Source organism: Electrona antarctica (assembly GCF_951216825.1).
Source record: "Electrona antarctica genome assembly, chromosome: 7".
Lineage (NCBI taxonomy): Eukaryota > Metazoa > Chordata > Actinopteri > Myctophiformes > Myctophidae > Electrona > Electrona antarctica.
In genome coordinates, this window is record NC_136812.1 from 56,686,770 (window position 1) to 56,708,384 (window position 21,615).

Genomic DNA, 21,615 nt, shown 5'->3' on the forward strand with positions numbered 1-21,615 from the left:
ACACACCCTACATATTTTTTTTGAGCCGTCAACGTCACGGCCAAGTTCAAGGTCATGAATTCCCATGTAACGTGGGAATCCTCGTAAATGCCCGTACGCTCGCGACATGAGCGCAAACGCCGTTGTGAATTAGGCCCATAGTCTCTGAGATTAAACTGTGTTTCTGTGGAACCACTAAAGAGCTCATAGTCTCTCAACCTCTTTAGTGGTTCCACAGAAACGCAGCAGCGTCGACGCTTCCTGCCCCCTCACTCCTGTGGTCAGCGTCTCAGAGCGCTGTGCGTCTCTCGTTAGTTTCACACCTGGCGTCTCCCTGCCTTCATGTACGAAACAGAGAAACCACACAGACGTATTGCGACACATCCTGTCCTCCGTAAAGAGCTTGTGAGACGTCGAGGCTTGTTCAGTTGAGAGAGCGAGTGCAGACTGGATAACGGCAGCACCACAGACATGCTACTGTAGCTACTGTCCGTCCGACACACATGATATGGATAAAACATGGATACTGGTCTACCTGCTGTGGAGCTCAGCAGGTACAGTTGGCACTTGGTTTTAATGTCTGTTTGACCATATAAGGCAGTGCAGTGTGCAGGGAGTGTGTTTTAATGCAAGGCAGTAAAACACCTACTTCCACCGTAGTCTGAAAACCCACCTCTTCAGACTCCATCTTAGCCTGTAGCACTTGACGACCTTACAGGCGAATGCAAAGGCTCAATTTATGTAGCCTTTTTATGTAGACATAGCATTCTAAAGTGTAAACTCATAGTTTTACTGTACACATATTCTACTGTTAGACATGATGTTAGGTTCTTAGCTTGCGCATGATTCTTGGTGACTATTTTTATGTATTTGATGTGTTGCTCTTGCCCACTGTAAGCCGCTTTGGATTAAGAGTGTCTGATAAATGCCTAAAGTGTAAATTGCAGTGTGCAATTTACAATGAAGAAAATGAAAACGTGGCACTTCATGTCAGAAAGGTTGTCGACCTCTGACCCCTAGACCTAGACCAGGGGTGGGGAACTTAGAAGATGGAGAGGGTCACTATAGGTCCACATTGCACGTACTGTTGGATAAAAACAATAGCAGATCTACAAGCTCAAAGCAGATCTACAAGCTCAAAACGTGTCGCAGAGCGACACGTTTTGAGCTTGTAGATCCATTTTTTGGTATTTTGTTTGCGCTGCTAGCCCCTCCTATATTCAACTATAGTGTAGATCAGGGGTGGGCAACTTTGACGATGGAGAGGGCCACTATAGTTCCACACTCACTCCAGAGGGCCACTATAGTTCCACACTCACTCCAGAGGGCCACTATAGTTCCACACTCACTCCAGACGGCCACTATATGTCCACACTCACTCCAGAGGGCCACTATAGGTCCACACTCACTCCAGAGGGCCACTATAGTTCCACACTCACTTCAGAGGGCTACTATAGTTCCACACTCACTCCAGGGGGGGGGTGACAACACAGGGGTGAGAGGGTGATCACTGGCATAAGTGTGTGAGAGTTTTTTTGTTTGTTTGTTGACCTAAGTTCGATTCTACAAATGTGTTCTAAATCCTGACAGTTTTCAGAAAAACCTCATGTTTCTATATCAGTGGTTCTCAAACTATTTCATGTCAAGGACACCAAAAATGATATGTAATTGGCCAGGGACCGCCCCAGAAGTAAAGATTTGAGTTAAAAACGTTCGCTCTGAAAGAATATATATTCCAAATTTGCGCCACATTTTCACGATAAAAAAAAAATAGCAGACCTACAAGCTCATAGTGCGGCACTTGGTGCCGTGCTACGAGCTTGTAGATCTGCTATTTTTCAATAGCTGAAGCATAACATAATGCTTAAAACACCAAAAGGGGTTCTCGCCCAGATTGGCTTATGTATTCAAAAAGTGTAGTCAGTTAAATTAAGTCCCCTCACATCTATGTGCAATCCCTGCATCCTCCTGCAATAGGTTGGATTGTTATAACCATTATTTATGATTTCAGTATCTTACTGACACTGACATGCTGTAGACCACATGGACTCAACCAGTGTACTTTTTACATTTGTGACCAGATTTGACTGAGAGCCTGCCATCGTGCAGCCCCCAGATTTTCACCAGAGGAGAAAAACCGGTAACACTTTATATTAAGGTCGTCTTTATAATGCATTATAGCGCATTTATAATGCATTATAATGTGCTTATAAGGCATTATAACACTCTTTATAAATGTTTGTAATCATGTATAACAACTTATAACCACATTTATAACATATTATAAGTGCTGGTCATAATGCATTATTATGCTCAGTGGAACAGCACATTATAACTATTATAACTTAGGTGGTTATAAAGGCACATAGAGAAGTGCTGTAATGTCTGTGTCATAAAGCATTATAACCAATGTGTATTAAATGGAATAATGTCTTATAAGCATCAATAATATGCTATAGCATGACTTTGTGACCTTTAAGTAAAGTGACAAAACTTTGCATAATATGCTATAACATATTATTGATGCTTATAAGACATTATTCCATTTAATAAACACATTGGTTATAATGCATTATGACGCAGACATTACAGCACTTCTCTGTGTGCCTTTATAACCACCTAAGTTATGATAGTTATAATGTGCTGTTTCACTGAGCATAATAATGCATTATGACCAGCACTTATAATATGTTATAAACGTGGTTATAAGTTGTTATACATGATTACAAACATTTATAACGAGTGTTATAATGCCTTCTAAGCATATTATAATGCATTATAAATGAGCTTATAATGCATTATAAAGGTGACCTTAATATAAAGTGTTACCAAAAAAAAAACCTTTTGTTTTAATATAAATTATAAATTATTATTTAATTAATGAATTAATGTAGCTAGGTGTAATGTTAGAGACCGCAGACGTGAACCTTTCAAGCCTGTTTTCTGTTTCTCTGCAAGACATTACTCTATATATAGCTCGGCCGGGGAGCCACAGGCCCAAAAGGATTAACCTGTGATGTCATGCCGTACTTTTTATTTGTGTTTTTTCTATTCACTTGGTCATTAAGATCTACAGAATCAGAGGCGATTTTTGTATACCACACCATAGACGACCAATATAAGGCGAAATTTCCCAAATTCCATCATGCTTTAAGGCCTGGGCTACACGCATATGGATCATTTGCCCATACGACAGAGATATCTGTTTCCACACACAAACGCAGAAACGCATTGAACACAGGATAAAATCACTGCAGTAGAAGGTTTCAATTGTAGGCTATATTATTATTTGCTTTTATATTTACACTTGCCAATCATATTATTTAATGAAGGAATAAGTAGCCTACCACATTTTAAAAGCCACCTAAATTGTGAGTGGAAGTGGAACATGTTTCTTTCATTATCTGTCACACTATGTGCGTAAATCTCCAAATCCCGACTCTCGACTTTTCTCTCCATATAATTTAAAAATGATAGACACTTTACCATTGCTCTGGCGACTTGGCAAGTCCTGCACAGAAAATAATAGCAGAGTCAGACCTATAGAAGTGTCGCGTCCACAACCAGTTGTGAGCTTGTAGAGTGTCTCTATTTTCGAGGTGTATAATAAATGTCACGTTATAATGTAGTCTAATAAAAGTGCGCACATTGTCGGCATGCAGGCACAGTGACAACGGAAAGCAGTCAAGGGTGCGCCCTTTATTACCTAAACAGGAGTGTGTGTGTGTGTGTGTGTGTGTGTGTGTGTGTGTGTGTGTGTGTGTGTGTGTGTGTGTGTGTGTGTGTGTGTGTGTGTGTGTGTGCACTACTTGTATTATGTGTGATTGAAGTGGTAAATCTCACTCATTGATTTAGTCAAGTATAACAAAAGCCCTGTTCTCACAGGACTACTATTATGTAGGTCGCAGTGCGTGTGCGTGCGTGCATTAAATGCCATTGACAATGAATGGAGAATTCACGTTGTGTGTGTCTGAGAAAATGGACATGTTACGTCATGATGATGTACGATGAGAGGCTGCTCTCTTCCAGTGGTGGAGAGCATCTCATTACATTTAATGAAGTACCGTGTTCTCTCTTCCAGTGGTGGAGAGCATCTCATTACATTTAATGAAGTACCGTGTTCTCTCTTCCAGTGGTGGAGAGCATCTCATTACATTTATTGAAGTACTGTGCTTAACCCATTTTGACCTGGGAACGATTCTATAAATGTCTTCTAAATCCTGACAGTTTTCTGAAAAAGCTATGTTTCTATGTCAGTCGTTCTTCGATTTTTCAAAAATAGCTGACCTACAAGCTCGTAGGTCTGCTATTTTTCAATAGCTAAAGCATAACATAATGCTTACACCAAAACGGGTTCCCGCCCAAAATGGGTTAAGCACAATTCTCAGGTACCTTTACTGTACTGGTCTGGAGCTGCTTTTACTTGCCGTCTTATTTACTTTCCATTCTGCATAATGACTACTTTTACTTTTGGTACCTTAAATACATTTTGATGCCATTACTTTTGTACTTTATTTAAGTATACATTGTGATTACCAGACTCACTGGTGTGGGTTTATGTAGTCACAGTGTCTCTCTCTCTCTCTCTCTCTCTCCCACAAACACACACGCTGTTGAGTTTCCGCGACTAAGACTACACGCGTGTGTGTGCACGTGCGTCCGTGCGTGTGCGTGTGTGTGGGTGTGTGTGTGTGTTTGCTAGCATGCACTGCAGGATGGAGGCCCGTTGGTGACAACACAGGGGTGGCCCTCCCACCCCTGTGTTGTGATCACTGGCATAAGTGTGTGAGAGTTTGTTTGTTTGTTTGATTCTACAAATGTCTTCTAAATGTCTTTCAGAAAAACCTCATGTTTCTATATCAGTGGTTCTCAAACTATTTCATGTCAAGGACACCAAAAATTAAATGTAATTGGCCGCCGACCCCCATCTGGAAATATGTAGTCCAGGGACCCCCCAGAAGTAAAGATTTGAGTTAAAAACTCTGAAAGAATATATATTCAAAATGTGCGCCACATTTTCATGATTTTTCAAAAAATAGCAGACCTACAAGCTCATAGTGCCACGCTAGCTTGTAGATCTGCTATTTTTCAATAGCTAAAGCATAACATAATGCTTAAAACACCAAAAGGGGTTCCCGCCCAGAATGGGTTAAAGGACAACTTTAGTTTTTTTCAACCAAGGTTCATGTTTTAGGTTGTTATTAGAGAAAGTATAAGATGAGTGTTAAACTTTTTTCATTTGCTGCTTTCTTTCGTTTCGATTTTTGCTATTTTTGACAGGGGGGCGGGGGCATTCGAAAATGGGGCTAAATATGTATTAATTTACAAAATATTATGGCAATTTATTTTGTATTATTATTTACTATAGTCCTAATAGACCCCAGGAAATTACATCTAGCCACAGAAGATCGTAGGATCTACTGAATGTGAAGGAGGCCTACTGGGGGGCTGCCATACTGTGTGTCATAGGCTCAATATGTCAGTTTGACACATTCAGTAGATCTCGTGATCTTTTGTAGCTAGATGTAATTTCCTGGGGTCTATTAGGACTATAGTAAATAATAAAAGAATACAATTTTATAGTGATTATCACTATAACATTTTGTAAAAAAATACACATTTTGCCCCATGCTCGAATGCCCCCTCCCCCCTGGCAAAAATCCCTAAAACGGGGCGCCCGCTGGCCAAGTGGTCCAGGCGCATGCCACATATAGGCTCTGGCCTGACAGTGTGTCGCGTGTTCGAGTCCCGTTCATGACAACCTTTGCTGCATGTCTCTCCCCTTCTCTCTCTCCCTCTTTCCTGTCAATCTTCACTTGATACTATCAATAAAGGCAGAAAAGCCAAAAAACAAATATTTTAAAAAAAAATCCCTAAAACGAAAGAAAGCAGCAAATGAAAAAAATAACACTCATCTTTTACGTTCTCTAATAACAATCTAAAACATGAACCTTGGTTGAAAAAAACTAAAGTTGACCTTTAAGTCTTCAAAAAGTGTAGTCAGTTAAATGAAGTCCCCTCACATCTATGTGCAATCATAAGGTTATAAGGTTTAACCTGTCATGTCATGCCGTACTTTTAATTTGTGTTTTTTCTATTCACTTGGTCATTAAGGTCCACATAATCAGAGGCCTGCTCTGCCGGAAACATTGCGAAAAAAAGTTATGGCCAATTTTGTATACCACACCATAGACCAGGGGTTCTCAACCCGTGGGTCGCGACCCCCCGGGGGGGTCGCCAAATAATTTTGGGGGGTCCCCAAATTATTTTCAAAAAAAATAAAAAATAAAATGTTTTTTTTTTTTTTTTTTTGCAACTAAATGGCTGGAAAAGAGAAATGAAGAGTTTACATAGTACACATAGTACATGCATAAACTTTCCTTAATGATTATATCTGGTTTCAGTTGTTATACATGATTACAAACATTTATAACGAGTGTTATAATGCCTTCTAAGCATATTATAATGCATTATAAATGAGCTTATAATGCATTATAAAAGTGACCTTAATATAAAGTGTTACCAAAAAAAAACCTTTTGTTTTAATATAAATTATAAATTATTATTTAATTAATGAATTAATGTAGCTAGGTGTAATGTTAGAGACCGCAGACGTGAACCTTTCAAGCCTGTTTTCTGTCTCTCTGCAAGACATTACTCTATATATAGCTCGGCCGGGGAGCCACAGGCCCAAAAGGATTAACCTGTCATGTCATGCCGTACTTTTAATTTGTGTTTTTTCTATTCACTTGGTCATTAAGGTCCACATAATCAGAGGCCTGCTCTGCCGGAAACATTGCGAAAAAAAGTTATGGCCAATTTTGTATACCACACCATAGACCAGGGGTTCTCAACCCGTGGGTCGCGACCCCCCGGGGGGTCGCCAAATAATTTTGGGGGGTCCCCAAATTATTTAAAAAATAAATAAAAAATAAAATGTTTTTTTTTTGGCTGGAAAAGAGAAATGAAGAGTTTACATAGTACACATAGTACATGCATAAACTTTCCTTAATGATTATATCTGGTTTCAGTATTTATTCATGATGTATTTTCACTATTATTATGGTTATTGTAGCGGGCAATTTGTATTGGGGTGGGGAGGGGGGCGGGGCGGGGGTCACGAGACACGGCCAAAGCATTTCTGGGGGTCCCCGGATCAAAACGTTGAGAACCCCTGCCATAGACAACAAATATAAGGCAACATTTCCCAAATTCCATCATGCTTTAAGGCCTGGGCTACATGAAACGCAATATTTGAACATTTTATGTTGTTTATTAAAGCAAACAAATGCTATAGCTGCTTTAAAACAATATATAAGTTGGTCACAAAAAATATACAAAGTGCTATAGGGCAATAAAGGCAATAAAGGCCCCCTGCAGTGCACGTCAACTTGACTGAAATAAACGACACAATGTAAAACAGCAGCAAATGTATGCAGTTTCCCTGTGGGAAAAACAATCAATCTGTCTCTGTCTGATTAGTGCCATAGAACAACATAGACCAACTTTCTTTTCACACATGCATGGAGCAGCAAATGTACACAATCTAAACTTCCCCTGCCTTAGTTCTGGCTGGCATTGATTGGGCAACATGCCGGCCCAATGCCAATACACTTTGAGCTAATGGGGATACAAAACAAATAATACACAGCCTATTGCTCAGAAATTGTGATTGTATCTCATGAGGAGAAGCTTCTCAAACCGTGCATCTGACAATCTATTCCTTTTAGGCGTTAGCACCAAATTACCCAGACTGAACAGTCTCTCCACTAGGTGCACTGGATGGCGTGGGAGTGTTGTATTTCAGACAAATCTTTTGGATCCTTGGGAACTGATTGAGTGCCTCTATTCCATGTTCTGCCCTCAAATAGTCCATCACTTCTTTCTCTGCTGAGTAGTCCTCTCTCTCAGGTTCAAATGAAAAAAGAAGTCCAGCTCACCACCTCTGCTGCTGGTCGAGGCCTCCGGAAGGGTTTCCTCGCTATCAGACTCAGGGTCTGGGCGCAGTGACTGACACTCGGACAACAGCAGCTCTATAGCTTTCCCTCTCCTCTCTCCCTCTGCCATCCACCGCCACCAGGTAGTCTGGTAGTCTGGTAGTCTGTTCTTATTTTTTCTCCCACCCCACAGAGCCATGAACACTCGTCTTTTCATTGAGTCACAACTCGCTCAAATCTCACTCATTTTTTAAATTTCTGTTTTAAAAGTTCTGTGTAAACTACGAAATTAGGGCTTTCATTTGGTATATAGGCCGTCTCTACGGAATGGTATGAAGCGAAAAGGAAAGTTTGGTAAATACAACGTTTTAAACCCCATTTGCTGCTGATGAACTGACGGCCGGGCTACACCGGGCGATAACTTCTTTGACTATACAATTATATAAACACAATGGACACAAGGAAAGTAAGTGGCAGGCACTCGCTTCTGCTGATTATAGGAAAATTACAAAGAGATGCATAGGAGAATAAAGAGAGATGACGCAGCCTGCACTAGCGGACATCTCCATGCAGGCGCGCGGTGCCCTGTGCGCGCCGCTCTTTACCAAACTAATTTGGCATTACGGGTGCTTTGAAACTCCACTATCGCTTTCCCAAATGTGTGTGACCAAAATAGCAATTTAGGGGAAAGTGTGCCAGCACGCCCATGACCACACCTCTAGGCGCAAATACCGGTGTCGGCAAAAAGGATAGTGGGTGACACTGGACCAAAATACCGTTAAAGGGATAGTTCAGATTTTTTGAACTTAAGGTGTATGAAATACTTGCCATTAATATAGTGGTTGCAACTCTATTAATTGATTGCCCGAGTCCTGTGGTGGGAGTTCTGCTCTGGTTTTGGTGAAATATCAAGTAGTTCCGGTCATTTTGTGGGGGGCACTGGGGGCCACGCAGTAAAAGTAAATTAATCCACAAAACTAACGTAATTTGTATTGTTGATCTATTTCTAAAATATTAGTGCAACTTCTGTTCTTTTTTTACCCCTCTATCACACAGAACTATGTTTTTTGTGTCCATATCACTACGCCCAAAAAATAGTTCCATGTGATAGAGGGGTCAAAGTTGAACGAAAGTCGCGCTAATATTTTAGAAACAGGTCAACAATACAAATTACGTTCGTTTTGTGGATTAATTTACTTTTACTGCGTGGCCCCAGTGCCCCCCACAAAATGACTGGAACTACTTAATATTGACCAAAACCAGAGCAGAACTCCCACCATGGGACTCGGGCAATCAATTAATACAGTTGCAACCACTATATTAATGGCAAGTATTTCATACAACTTAAGTTCAACAAATCTGAACTATCCCTTTAAGGGACAGAGGAAGCTCCTATATTCGTAATTTTCGGGCAGCGGCTGAATTGCGGGCCGCGTCGCAGGTAAAGTCGGCGACGAAATTGGAGCCCATGGTGTTAGAGGTGTCATGGGCAAAATGTCATGATACTGGATGTCTTACATATATCATTAATATACTGTATAATATGAATAATTTTGTCCTAGTATTGAGCCCTGCGGCACCCCACACGTGATATGTGAACAGTTTGATTTATACTCACCCATCTGTACATATTGTTGTCTATTGTTGTCTATTTTTAGCCAGTTTAAACCTACCCCAATATATTTTGCTCTGGAAAGAATATACAGCAGCTGCTAGAGGTGGTCAAAACTGAATGAATGAATGCATGGTTTGACCTAAATAAATGATCACTTAATCTGAAAAAAACTAATATATGGTCTTTGGCAAACAAAAAACACTGATGAACACACATATTGAGATAAAGATTGATAATATAATACTAGAAAGAGTTTTTGATAGTGTGTTTTTAGGAGTAATTATAGATCATAAGTTGTCTTGGAAATCCCACATTAATTACATCCGGTCTAAATTAGCGAGAAATATTGGTGTCATGGGCAAAACAAGACTCAAACTCACTGTAACTCTCTATTGCACCCTTATAACACCATATCTCACCTACTGTGTGGAAGTGTGGGGTAACCTTATAACACCATATCTCACCTACTGTGTGGAAGTGTGGGGTAACCTTATAACACCATATATCACCTATTGTGTGGAAGTGTGGGGTAACACCTACAAAAGCAACCTTCAGCCAATAAACTTACTACAGAAAAAAGCAATAAGAATAGTCAATAAGGTAACACACAAATGAACACACAAATTCACTGTTTCTGAATGTAGTTGATTTAGATTTAGTTAGTTTTTTTGATTTAACAGCACAAATATTATATAAAGCAAGACATACACTGCTTCCTGGCAATATTCAAAAAAGGTTTAGGGATAGGGATGGGAGGTATGAGTTGAGAGGGGAATTAAACTTTAAACAAATAGGTGTTGGAACTACCTTGAAGAGCATGTGCGTTTCTGTTCATGATTAAGTTAAGCTGTGGAACAGCTTGCCCGAGCATATAAAGCAAAGCTTTAACCTAAAGCAATTTAAAAAGAGGCTCAAACAGGAATTATTGGACAAATATAACCTGGAATGAGTGGGGGGTTGAGTCATGTTATGCTATGTATAGTGTTGGATTGAAGTAGTACATTTTAGTTTTTGTCTTTGTTTCTTTCTCCTTGTTTTTTGTTGTCTGTTGTTTTCTGTTTTTAATGTTTTGTTTTGTTCTCTGTTTTTATGTTGTACAATCTTTTTGGTTCTGGTCTCCTTTGTAATGATCACCTTAAAAGTACTGTTTAATTGGTCATGTCTCTCTGAAAAAGGAGAAAGATCGAAATAAACTATTCATTCACACACACACACACACACACACACACACACACACACACACACACACACACACACACTTACACACACACACACACACACACACGCACACGCACACACGCACACACACACAAATTTAAATTAGTCAAATATGGTGTAAGCCACTGCAAGGCAAACCCACTGCTGTTCTACTGATAAGTACATCGTGATCAATGGTGTTAAATCAATGCTGCACTCAAGTTTGACTATCCAATAAAAAGCAGAAACGTCCCCCGGCCCACAGCACATAGGTCCTTTGACGTTACCGGTCATTGTTGAGCCCCTAGTTATTGTTAACCCTTTCAGTCTCTTCTGTGTATAGTCGTAATGGTACAGGCTTTGTTCCGTCAGAGAAACAGCCTTTCCAAGGTTTTTAGAGGTGGAAACACTGAACAACCTCAGCTCTATGCTCTTCTATGGAATGTTGCTGTGTCGGGAAGCTCCACGGGACACAAAGCAGCCTCTGCTGGCCAGGTACTGTATAAAAAGGAGGCTTCGGCCAGTTAGGAATTCAGTTCACCCACAGCCACAGCAACAGTAGCAGCAGCAGCAACAGCAGCAGAAACAACTCTCACACAAAGATGACTTCTTCCGGCATGAACATGATGAGCAAGGTCACCTTCTACGAGGAGAAGAACTTCCAGGGCCGCTCCTACGAGTGCATGAACGACTGCTCCGACATGTCCTCCTACCTGAACAGGTGCCACTCCTGCAGGGTGGAGAGGGGCTGCTTCATGGTGTACGACCGCAACAACTACATGGGCAACCAGTACTTCATGAGGAGGGGCGAGTACTCCGACTGCATGAGCATGATGGGCATGAGGGACCACGTCAGGTCCTGCCGTATGATCCCCATGCACAGGGGCAACTACAGGATGAGGATCTACGAGAGGGAGAACTTCGGCGGACAGATGCACGAGATGATGGACGACTGCGACAACATCATGGACCGTTACCAGATGAACAACTGCATGTCCTGCAACGTGATGGACGGCCACTGGCTGATGTACGAGCAGGCCCAATACAGAGGCAGGCAGATGTACATGAGGCCCGGAGAGTACAGGAACTTCATGAACATGGGCATGGGCAGCGGCATGAGGTTCATGAGCATGAGGCACATCAATGATTCCTATTACTAGTTTAAATGTCAGGAGATGAACTGATCTTAATAAAGTTGTTTTAATGGGGAAAACAAAAATAACGGATTGTGATGCATTCATTTATCAGCCCCTATTCTGGGCACATGTCATAGGCAAATAGTCTGTGAAAATAGCCGATCTACAAGCTCACAACGCGTTATATGCTTGTACTGTACTAGGCTATTTTGAGTATAGGAAAAAGAGAGGGGAGGGGACCAAGTACAGTCCCCTGGGGGAACACCGGTCAACAAAGTATAAGTGGTTCATTAAAACTGCTCTAATAATAATAATAATAATAATAATTTATGCCGTGAACGTTTTTATTGTCTAATGCATCGGTAAGGGGCTTCATGACTAACTACTAACTACAATATTCCTTTTAGGAATTGGTACTCCTGGTCAGTGAGGCCTTTTATTCCAAGTCTGACACACAGGCCTTTCAGGTCGCTGATATGGATCTCTGTGATTCGGGAAACTGCTTCATAGTAAGGCTTGCAGATCAGCTGTTTTCACGGAGCCACTTGACGGTGTGTGTGTGTGTGTGTGTGTGTGTGTGTGTGTGTGTGTGTGTGTGTGTGTGTGTGTGTGTGTGTGTGTGTGTGTGTGTGTGTGTTGGGAGAGACGAGAGAGATTGATAAAGAGCAGGGGAGACGCGCTGCGCTCTGATCGAGACGGATATCTCAAAGGTTATTTTTTTAAATGAATTAGAAACAAATGGTGCGGATGTTCGCTCGGAAATTCCTGCCGAAGTTCGAGTCCTAAAAAAAGGGCTAAGGTACAGCCTTACTTCATAGTAAGAATTCCATCTTGTGGATGTGGGTACCAGGAGCTTTCTCCGACTCAATTCATCCACATGCACACTGAGGCCACCGTGAACGGCCGTAATGGTCTTATATCATGGTCGTCACGTAACTTATGTTGACTGGGCAGGTCATTTTCAAACACCAATGAGTGACATGAAATATATTGAATAACCACCACAACAAGCAAGTTCACAACATTACAACAACGTTTTAATAAACTTGCTGGTATTTAGCTTGTTACAGACTTTTTAAATATTTTTAAAAATATGTTTTTAAGATTTTTTTAAAAAGCTTTTGGTACCAAAAGTGTTTTTTACAGTTTGGGCAATCTGCTCCAAAATAGTGTTAATCAGTCAGAACAATATCCAAGGGTACATGTAAGGGCTCTATCAAAGGCAAATGACATTCAAGATTCAAAATCACTCAATGCATAGAGAGGGTGCAGTTACCCCGGAGACGTGGAGATATCCATAACCTCCTCCTGAGAAGGGAGGCTTATTGGACCTGCACCCTCCGCACACTACAACCCCATGGACTAAACGAGGATTATGAGTTATCTGCCTTCCTGTAAACCCTGTCAAATTGAGCAAGGGCTTAGCAATCAGATTCCCCTGTGTGAACTGTAGGCTACTGTATGTTGACCCCTGATTTATTTTGCCGCTTTATTTGACGACCATGATATAAGGGAGGTTATCACATACTGATTACTATCACCTGATGTTAGTTGTGTATTTATAATGGTGTTTTAACACAAATAAACACTGTTGGAGCAAAGCCTGTATGCGAACCACTTCTTCACTGTATGTATCTACCTTTGTCCAGCGCCAGCCAGCTTTTTAAACAAATTCATATTAAAAACACAAATAAAAAGTACGGCATGACATCACAGGTCCTGTCCAATTTTGGGCCCGTGGCTCCCCAAAACTGGTGGGTCAAACTGAACAACCAATCCCTCAGTCACAATTGGTCACATTTGAATAAATCAAGTGTGATTAATCACTTAACTAATACATCATATCATCATGTCAGTCAGAAAAGTAGTGGAAACGGACGAGCGGCAAGTCTGTGGTTGAGAGAAGAAGCAAATGCACGCACGCACGCACGCACGCACGCACGCACGCACGCACGCACGCACACACACACACACACACACACACACACACACACACACACACACACACACACACACACACACACACACACACACACACTTGTTTCCTCATCATGGATGTTTCCTGCCCCCTCTCTCTCTCTCTTGTGGTCAGCCATACAGAGCGCTGTGCGTCTCGTCTTAGTTTCACATCCTGTGTCTTCCTGTCAGTAAGAACACTGTGAAGCTACAGAGACAAACCACACCTGTGTGAAGTGAGGGGTGCTCTTATCATACATCATAAATAATTCATCATCTCGTTCCGGCCAATTAGAATTTGCGTAGCTCACCTTCGTCTTCAATGTTTGTGTTTAACCACACCCTCAAAGCTGGACATAGGAGGCGCTAGCGCCCGTCAAAAACTATAGCAGCTGTTTTCACCTACAGGTCATCTCAAGTCAATAATGAAACTGCATCTTTCTCGCTCTGCAGGGACACGCACGCACGCACGCACGCACGCACGCACGCACGCACACTGCGACCTACATAATATCAGTCCTGGGAGAACAGGGCTTTTGTTATACTTGACTAAATCAATGAGTGAGATTTACCACTTCAATCACACATCATAAAAGTAGTGCGCACGCACGCACGCACGCACGCACGCACGCACGCACGCACGCATGCCACACACACACACACACACACACACACACACACACACACACACACACACGCCACACTCACACAAGTAGCAGAGCCTTCCTCTTAGCTGTCACAGTGGTGTAGTCTGACACCCAGACAGTTGGTGTAGTCTGACACCCAGACAGTTGGTGTAGTCTGACACCCAGACAGTTGGTGTAGTCTGACACCCAGACAGTTGGTGTAGTCTGACACCCAGACAGTGGTGTAGTCTGACACCCAGACAGTGGTGTAGTCTGACACCCAGACAGTGGCGTAGTAGTCTGACACCCAGACAGTGGTGTAGTCTGACACCCAGATAGTGGTGTAGTCTGACACCCAGACAGTGGTGTAGTCTGACACCCAGATAGTGGTGTAGTCTGACACCCAGACAGTGGTGTAGTCTGACACGCAGACAGTGGTGTAGTCTGACACCCAGACAGTGGTGTAGTCTGACACCCAGACAGTGGTGTAGTCTGACACCCAGACAGTGGTGTAGTCTGACACCCAGACAGTGGTGTAGTCTGACACCCAGACAGTGGCGTCAAGATGCCGCCTAGTCCAGGCCTCTCTTCCTGGTTTTAAAAAACAGCTGGTGGATGAAAATGGCCTCGCGGCTGCAACTTCACGCGTCGGAAAAGACGACCTGCTCTAGGCGTCATCTCGCCGCCTCTTGACGCTACTGTCTGGGTGTTGTCCCGCTCTGTGCCTGGCCCCGCCTCCCTCATGTTTCCCCCCCTTGTTCCCCGCTGTTTGTCTCCCCTCCCCCGTTGCTGTGTTGGGTGCAGGCGCGCTCTCGCGTCAAGAGGCGTCAGGAAGACGCCTACAGTAATCTTGACGGGGGACTACAATACCCACGTTTGCTGCCCTTCCTCCACTTTTGTAACTGATTTTATTGACCTTTACGAAGCTTTTAACCTGACACATGTTAACGGTCCCACCCATAAATTAGGACACACCCTTGATTTAGTGCTCACTCATGGCGTTTCCCTGGTCACCTTAGATATCGTAGAATTCCCTCCCTCAGACCACAAAGCTGTATTCTTTCACACTATGCTCCCTCCTCCGGACCCCCTGCCACGTACATCCTCCCGGTCCCGGACCTTTAATTCAAACTCCAGTCATCATTTTCGTCAGGCTTTCCCAGCCACCCCAGCCAACTCCACCATGCTCCCACCACGATCGGTTGATGATCTAGTCGAAGATTTTAACAGCACATGCTCCCTTATCCTCGACTCCATTGCACCTTTTAAAACCAATTACTCCAAGCCTAAAGCCATGCTCTGGCTAAATGACCACACCAGGGATATCAAGAGACAATGCAGGAAGGCCGAAAGAAATTGGAAGAAATACAGACTCACCTCCACCCTAGACCATCTCAGGGAATTGATGCTCAGCTATCAATCCGCAGTGAAGGATGCGAGAAGTAGTTATTTCTCCAAACTCATCAACTCACACTCCCATAATTCCAAAATACTATTCAAAGCGATTGACTCAGTTATTAGCCTTATGCCCAGTGAGCCTCTGGAGGCCTCCCCTGAAAAGTGTGAGGAGTTCCTCCCTTTATTAACAAGGTGGAAGATATAAGACAAAATCTCCCCCCAGTACCCAGAGCCCCGGATAATTGTCCACCACTTCCTTCACACCTCACCTCATTTCAACCAATTTCATTAACAACACTCGAGAGACAATATCACACATGAAATCCTCCTCATGCTCACTAGATTCCATCCCCACCCCATTCCTGAAAGACGTCCTGGACACAGTTGGTCCATCCATCCTAGCAATTTTAAACAGTTCCCTAGCCACTGGCGTTTTCCCAAAGTCCCTTAAAAGTGCCCTGGTACAGCCCATACTGAAAAAGCCTTCCCTTGACCGCCTCATTTTAAAACATTTTAGACCTATTTCTAAACGTTGTTTTTATCCAAGGTTTTAGAGAAAGTAGTTTCCAACCAACTAATTTCCTACTTGAATTTTAACAGTGTCTTTGAAAAATTTCAATCTGGCTTCCGCACCCTCCATAGTACTGAAACAACACTTTTAAAGGTCACTAACGACCTGCTCCTCGCCGCCGACTCTGGGGACTGCTCTGTCTTATTCCTTCTGGACCTAAGCTCCGCCTTTGACACGGTAGACCACTCCATTTTAATTGAGAGACTAGAGCACTGGGTGGGATTAATGAGGTGGCACTGGACTGGCTGAGGTCCTACCTCACATGTAGGAGTGTCTCCGTCATCATTGGTGAGGCTTCCTCTTCTCGAGCCCCTTTCACGTGTGGGGTCCCACAGGGATTTATCCTAGGGGCACTACTATTCAGTTTATACATGCTTCCCATCGGCAACATCATTCGCTCCCATGATATAAATTTCCACTGCTATGCGGACGATACCCAGCTCTATATGCCACTAAAACCAGGTCCAGGAAATATGTCACGCATACTGGCCTGCCTATCAGATATCAAAGACTGGATTTTGACTGACAATCAGTCAAAAACAGAGATTATTTTATTTGGCCCCTCTAGTTTAACCCTTGCACTACACTCAAAACTTGATTCCTTCTCCACTAATATCCCTCCTGCAGCCCGTAACCTGGGGGTGATTTTTGACTCAGACCTCTCGTTCAAGAAACAGGTAACAACAGTCGTCCAATCCTGTTACTTCCAGTTAAGGAACATAGCCATAATCAAACCATTCTTCTCAGCCCCGGACCTCGAAACTGTTATTCACGGCCTCATATCATCACGTCTCGACTACTGTAATTCCATCTACTCTGGCCTTCCGAAGAAAATTACATCCCGTCTACAATTATTACAAAACTCTGCTGCTCGACTACTGATAAGAAACGGGACCATAATATTTATAACACCAATACTAGCAGATCTGCACTGGCTGCCGGTGAGCGCCAGATGTGATTTTAAGATTTTAATCACGTTCAAAGCCCTAAATGGGCTGGCCCCTATTTACATTTGTGAGATGCTATCCCTCCCTAAATCCGGTCGCACCCTCAGATCCTCGGATAAGCCCCTCCTGGTTGTTCCTCGTACAAACCTAGTGAATAATCTGTTCTACAGGCACCACTTTGAAGAATCTGTTCTACAATCAAAGGCCCATACACAGACCTTTAGATACTTAGACTAGAAAATACTCAGGCAAAAATACGGAGAAGTTCTGCGGACAGATAGATGGATGAAGAGGCACAAGCAAGCAGATGAAGGTTCCGGAGTTCCATTTATTTTCAGAGAATACAAGACATCATTCACAGCCATGGGCCTGGCCCACCCGCCTCACGGCGTGTGAGCCACTGAACTAACTGTTACAAACATTTTCAGTAGACCTTATACACAAAGGAAATGCAAACGTGGTCCCAACCCCCCTGTACCAAATGGTCAAACATGTCTAAATAAGGTGTTGGTCACCAGGAAGCAAGCACAGAACAGTGGGTGTCCTGCAGGCCTGGCCGTTTACTATCAGCAAGCCAGATCTTTAGGGTCCCTCCTGCAGCTGCCCATGCAGGCATCCTGTCTAAACATGTCATGTCACTCTCTCAATGAGAGACAAAGATCCAGGTTTACACTTTAGCTAAAACAGACTATATTAATGTGAATTGTGATTTCCAGATACATCACTAGCTACCCGGGGTGACCGGGCTTTTGCTGCTCGGGCACCCAGACTGTGGAACGCACTGCCTGTGCACATTAGGGTAGCACCATCCGTCCCCCTATTTAAGTCACGCCTGAAAACACACCTTTATACAGAGTGTTTTAACCACTTAATAGCCAATTGTACATACATGCTTGTTATTGTTTTGTGTGCCTTATCATTTTGTTATTTTGTGTTTCTTGCTGTTTTTAATCTTGTTCTGTGCAGCACTTTGGAACTATGTTTTGAAAAGCGCTATACAAATAAAGTTCATATCATATCATATCATACAGTAGTCCCAGGCGTCTCTTCCTGGTTTTCAGACAGCTGGTGGATGGAAATGACGCTCGCATGTGGCTTCCAGGTTTTTGCCGACGCTACAAGTTGCAGCCACGCGCTACAAATTACAGCCGCGTGCTACAAGTTGCCGCAGCGCGCTACAAGTTGCAGCCGCGTGCTACAAGTTACTGCCGCGTGCTACAAGTTGCAGCCGCGCGCTACAAGTTGCAGGTGCGCGCTACAAGTTGCAGCCGCACGCTACAAGTTGCAGGCGCGCGCTACAAGTTGCAGGCGCGCACTACAAGTTGCAGGCGCGCGCTACAAGTTGCAGCCGCGCAGCGCTACAAGTTGCAGCCGCGCGGCACTACAAGTTAAAGCCGCATGGCACTACAAGTTGCCGCCGCACGCTACAAGTTGCAGCCGCACGCTACAAGTTGCAGCCGCTCGCTAGTGTAATTTCCATCCACCAGTTGTTTAAAAACCCGGAAGGGTCACCTGCTCTAAGCGTTTCTTGACGCTGAAGTGTGCTTACAAAGTCAAAGTCGTACGATTAGTCACAGACGTTACCGCAGTGAAATTTGTTCTCTGCATTTGACCCATCTCTTGGAACGGTGAGCCGAAGTGTTCGGGAATCATTCGTTGATTTGACCCCCGATCCAACCCATTGATGCTGAGTGCCAAGCAGGGAGGCATTGGGTCCCATTTTTACAGTCTTTGGTATGACCCGGCCGGGGATTGAACCCCTACCTCCCAGTTTCAGGGCGGACACTCTAACCACAAGGCCACTGTCTGGTTGTCTACACGCATTGAGAGATTGTTTCCACCTGGGCTGTGGACAGTTGGACATACAGTGATGGATTAGACCAGTGGTTCTCAAAGTTTGTACTGTCAAGGACCCCCAAATATATATATGGACCCCCACCCCCCCTAATATATATAGAACTGGCCACACACCCCCAAATATATATATATGGAACTAACCACACCCCCACATTAATGTAGAACTGGCCCACGGACCCCCATCTGTACATGTGTTCTGCCATGGACCCCCATCTGAGATTTGAATGCTTAACATTGTTGAAAGTGAAGATGATTAACATTGTTCATTGTTTCTCTCCTCAGCTCTTCATGCTAAACCAACAGCAACAGGTAAACAATATGAACTGTTATACTATTTAATATTATTGTTGTTCAGGGATTTATTCTAATGACATTAATATTAAAGTTTCACCGTTTACTCATTTGACCAGGAAAACACAAACAGCATGTTATGATGATGATGATGATTATAATTCTTCTTCTTCTTCTTCTTCTTCTTCTTAGCAGTTCTGGCTGAACCGTGCATTTGGTTTTCGCGAAACACGGGAATCTGGTAGAGGACTATGCGAAGCCCATGACCATTGGCCAATGGCGCTATAGCACTCAATTGAAAATGCAAACTTTGAACGTGCATAGCTCATGAACCATTTGACCGTTGGCAATGATACTTTGATACACATAATGTCTCATCATGCCGAACAACTTTTGTGTTCTGACTTTTGACCTCTGACCTTTAGATCACCCGCCATTTTGAATGGCGGGTGATCCCAGGATCCCAGGATATTTGATCAAAATGCACAAAAAAAAGTTTTGGTTTTTATTGCTGGTTTGTGAAAATTCTTCTTCTGCCTCTAATACATACATGCAGCGTCATATGCTTATGTCACTTTACAGTATAGTAGAGGGTCATGCCAAATAGCACTGAAAGCTGTCTTACTCCAATTGGCCAAAGGGGGGCGCTATAGCATTTTTTTTAAATGAAACCTTTAAACAGGTTTAAAGCATAACTCATGCTTTGTTTGGCCAAAATTCATGGCACTTGTTTCCACATGTTCCTTGACTCATGGGGAACATATCTGTCACTTTGACAAGTAAGCTCCGCCCTCAGATTTTCCGCCATTTTGAGCAGTTTGAAAAACGCTTATACGGTACCTGATTTTCTGCCCTAATTTTTGAGCAACTTGCGTGAAACATTGTACACACAATCTATGGACCATTGACTGAAATCCCAGTTGAAGAGAAGTTTGTATGTGAACACATGAACAGCACACACACAGTAGTAATGGATAATGACATGCCCAAAACGAGGACACACATACTTGTTACCAAAAACACTGAATGATTTTTACTGTTTACAATGAGACAACTGACTGTGTCCGGATAGCTCAGTCAGTAGAGCTCTTGCCTTTGGAGCACAAAGTCATGGGTTCAAATCCGGGTACCGACAACTCAGCCCATGATTCTTATTTGTTCTTATTGCGTATTGTCTTCCTTCTTGGTCCCGCCTTATCGCTGCGTGACCATATTTTTTATTTTATAAAAAAGTTTTTTAGTAGTTTTTTTTGCAATGAATGTGACGTCATGTGGTTCAGTACATCTTCTGGAGCCCACGCTGTTTCTTCAGGCACCGTGTTTTATAGTTAGTATATTACTATAATTATTCCGTGATGATGACATAATAGTAATATTATTCATTCATTGTATTGTCTGTGTTCAGAGCCTGACCAAGTCAAGTTGGAGGGAGGAGCCAGTCGCTGTGCTGGCGGACTGGAGGTGAAACACCAGAGAGAGTGGAGATCAGCAGCTGATTGGTCTGGCTGGACCATGAAGTCATCGTCTGCAGTGTGTAGACAGCTGGGCTGCGGCTCTGCTGTCGACACATACGGCACTGCTGGCTCTACATATCAATCTGTATGGGGGATTATGTCTTCCTGTGCTGGATCTGAATCCTCACTGAGGGAGTGTGCGACAATGAGGTCTGACTCTTCCTCCTACAGACTGCAGGTGATCTGTTCAGGTAAACGAACAATAACTTCAACAATGACACTAATCTATGCAACGATCACCAATATGTATAGCCGTCATGGGCCAGGTGCTGTGTGTGTGTGTGTGTGTGTGTGTGTGTGTGTGTGTGTGTGTGTGTGTGTGTGTGTGTGTGTGTGTGTGTGTGTGTGTGCGCGGGCTCGCGCGGAGTGGAGGGGTGGAGCTTGTGGACTTAATTGTTGTTGTTAGATCATTCCATGCAGCTGTTGTCTGTCTGTCTCTCTCTCTATCTCTCTCGCTCTCTCTCTCTCTCTCCAGGGTCAGTGAGGTTGGTGAATGGTCGTGGTTTGTGTTCAGGCAGAGTGGAGGTGAAGTCTAATCAGTTGTGGGTCTCAGTGTGTGAAGGTGACCTCGACCAGCAGGATGCAGAGGTG

General features: G+C 43.2%; 1 protein-coding gene across 1 annotated transcript; it reads left to right on the top strand.

Moving 5' to 3' along the window:
- Positions 1–11,330: 11,330 nt before the first annotated feature.
- On the top strand, positions 11,331–11,888 carry LOC306927120 (gamma-crystallin M2-like; the record flags this gene model as incomplete). The annotated part of the gene is made up of 1 exon (XM_079506783.1): positions 11,331–11,888. One exon carries the CDS (start codon positions 11,331–11,333, stop codon positions 11,886–11,888), a length of 558 nt encoding a protein of 185 aa, XP_079362909.1.
- Positions 11,889–21,615: the final 9,727 nt, after the last annotated feature.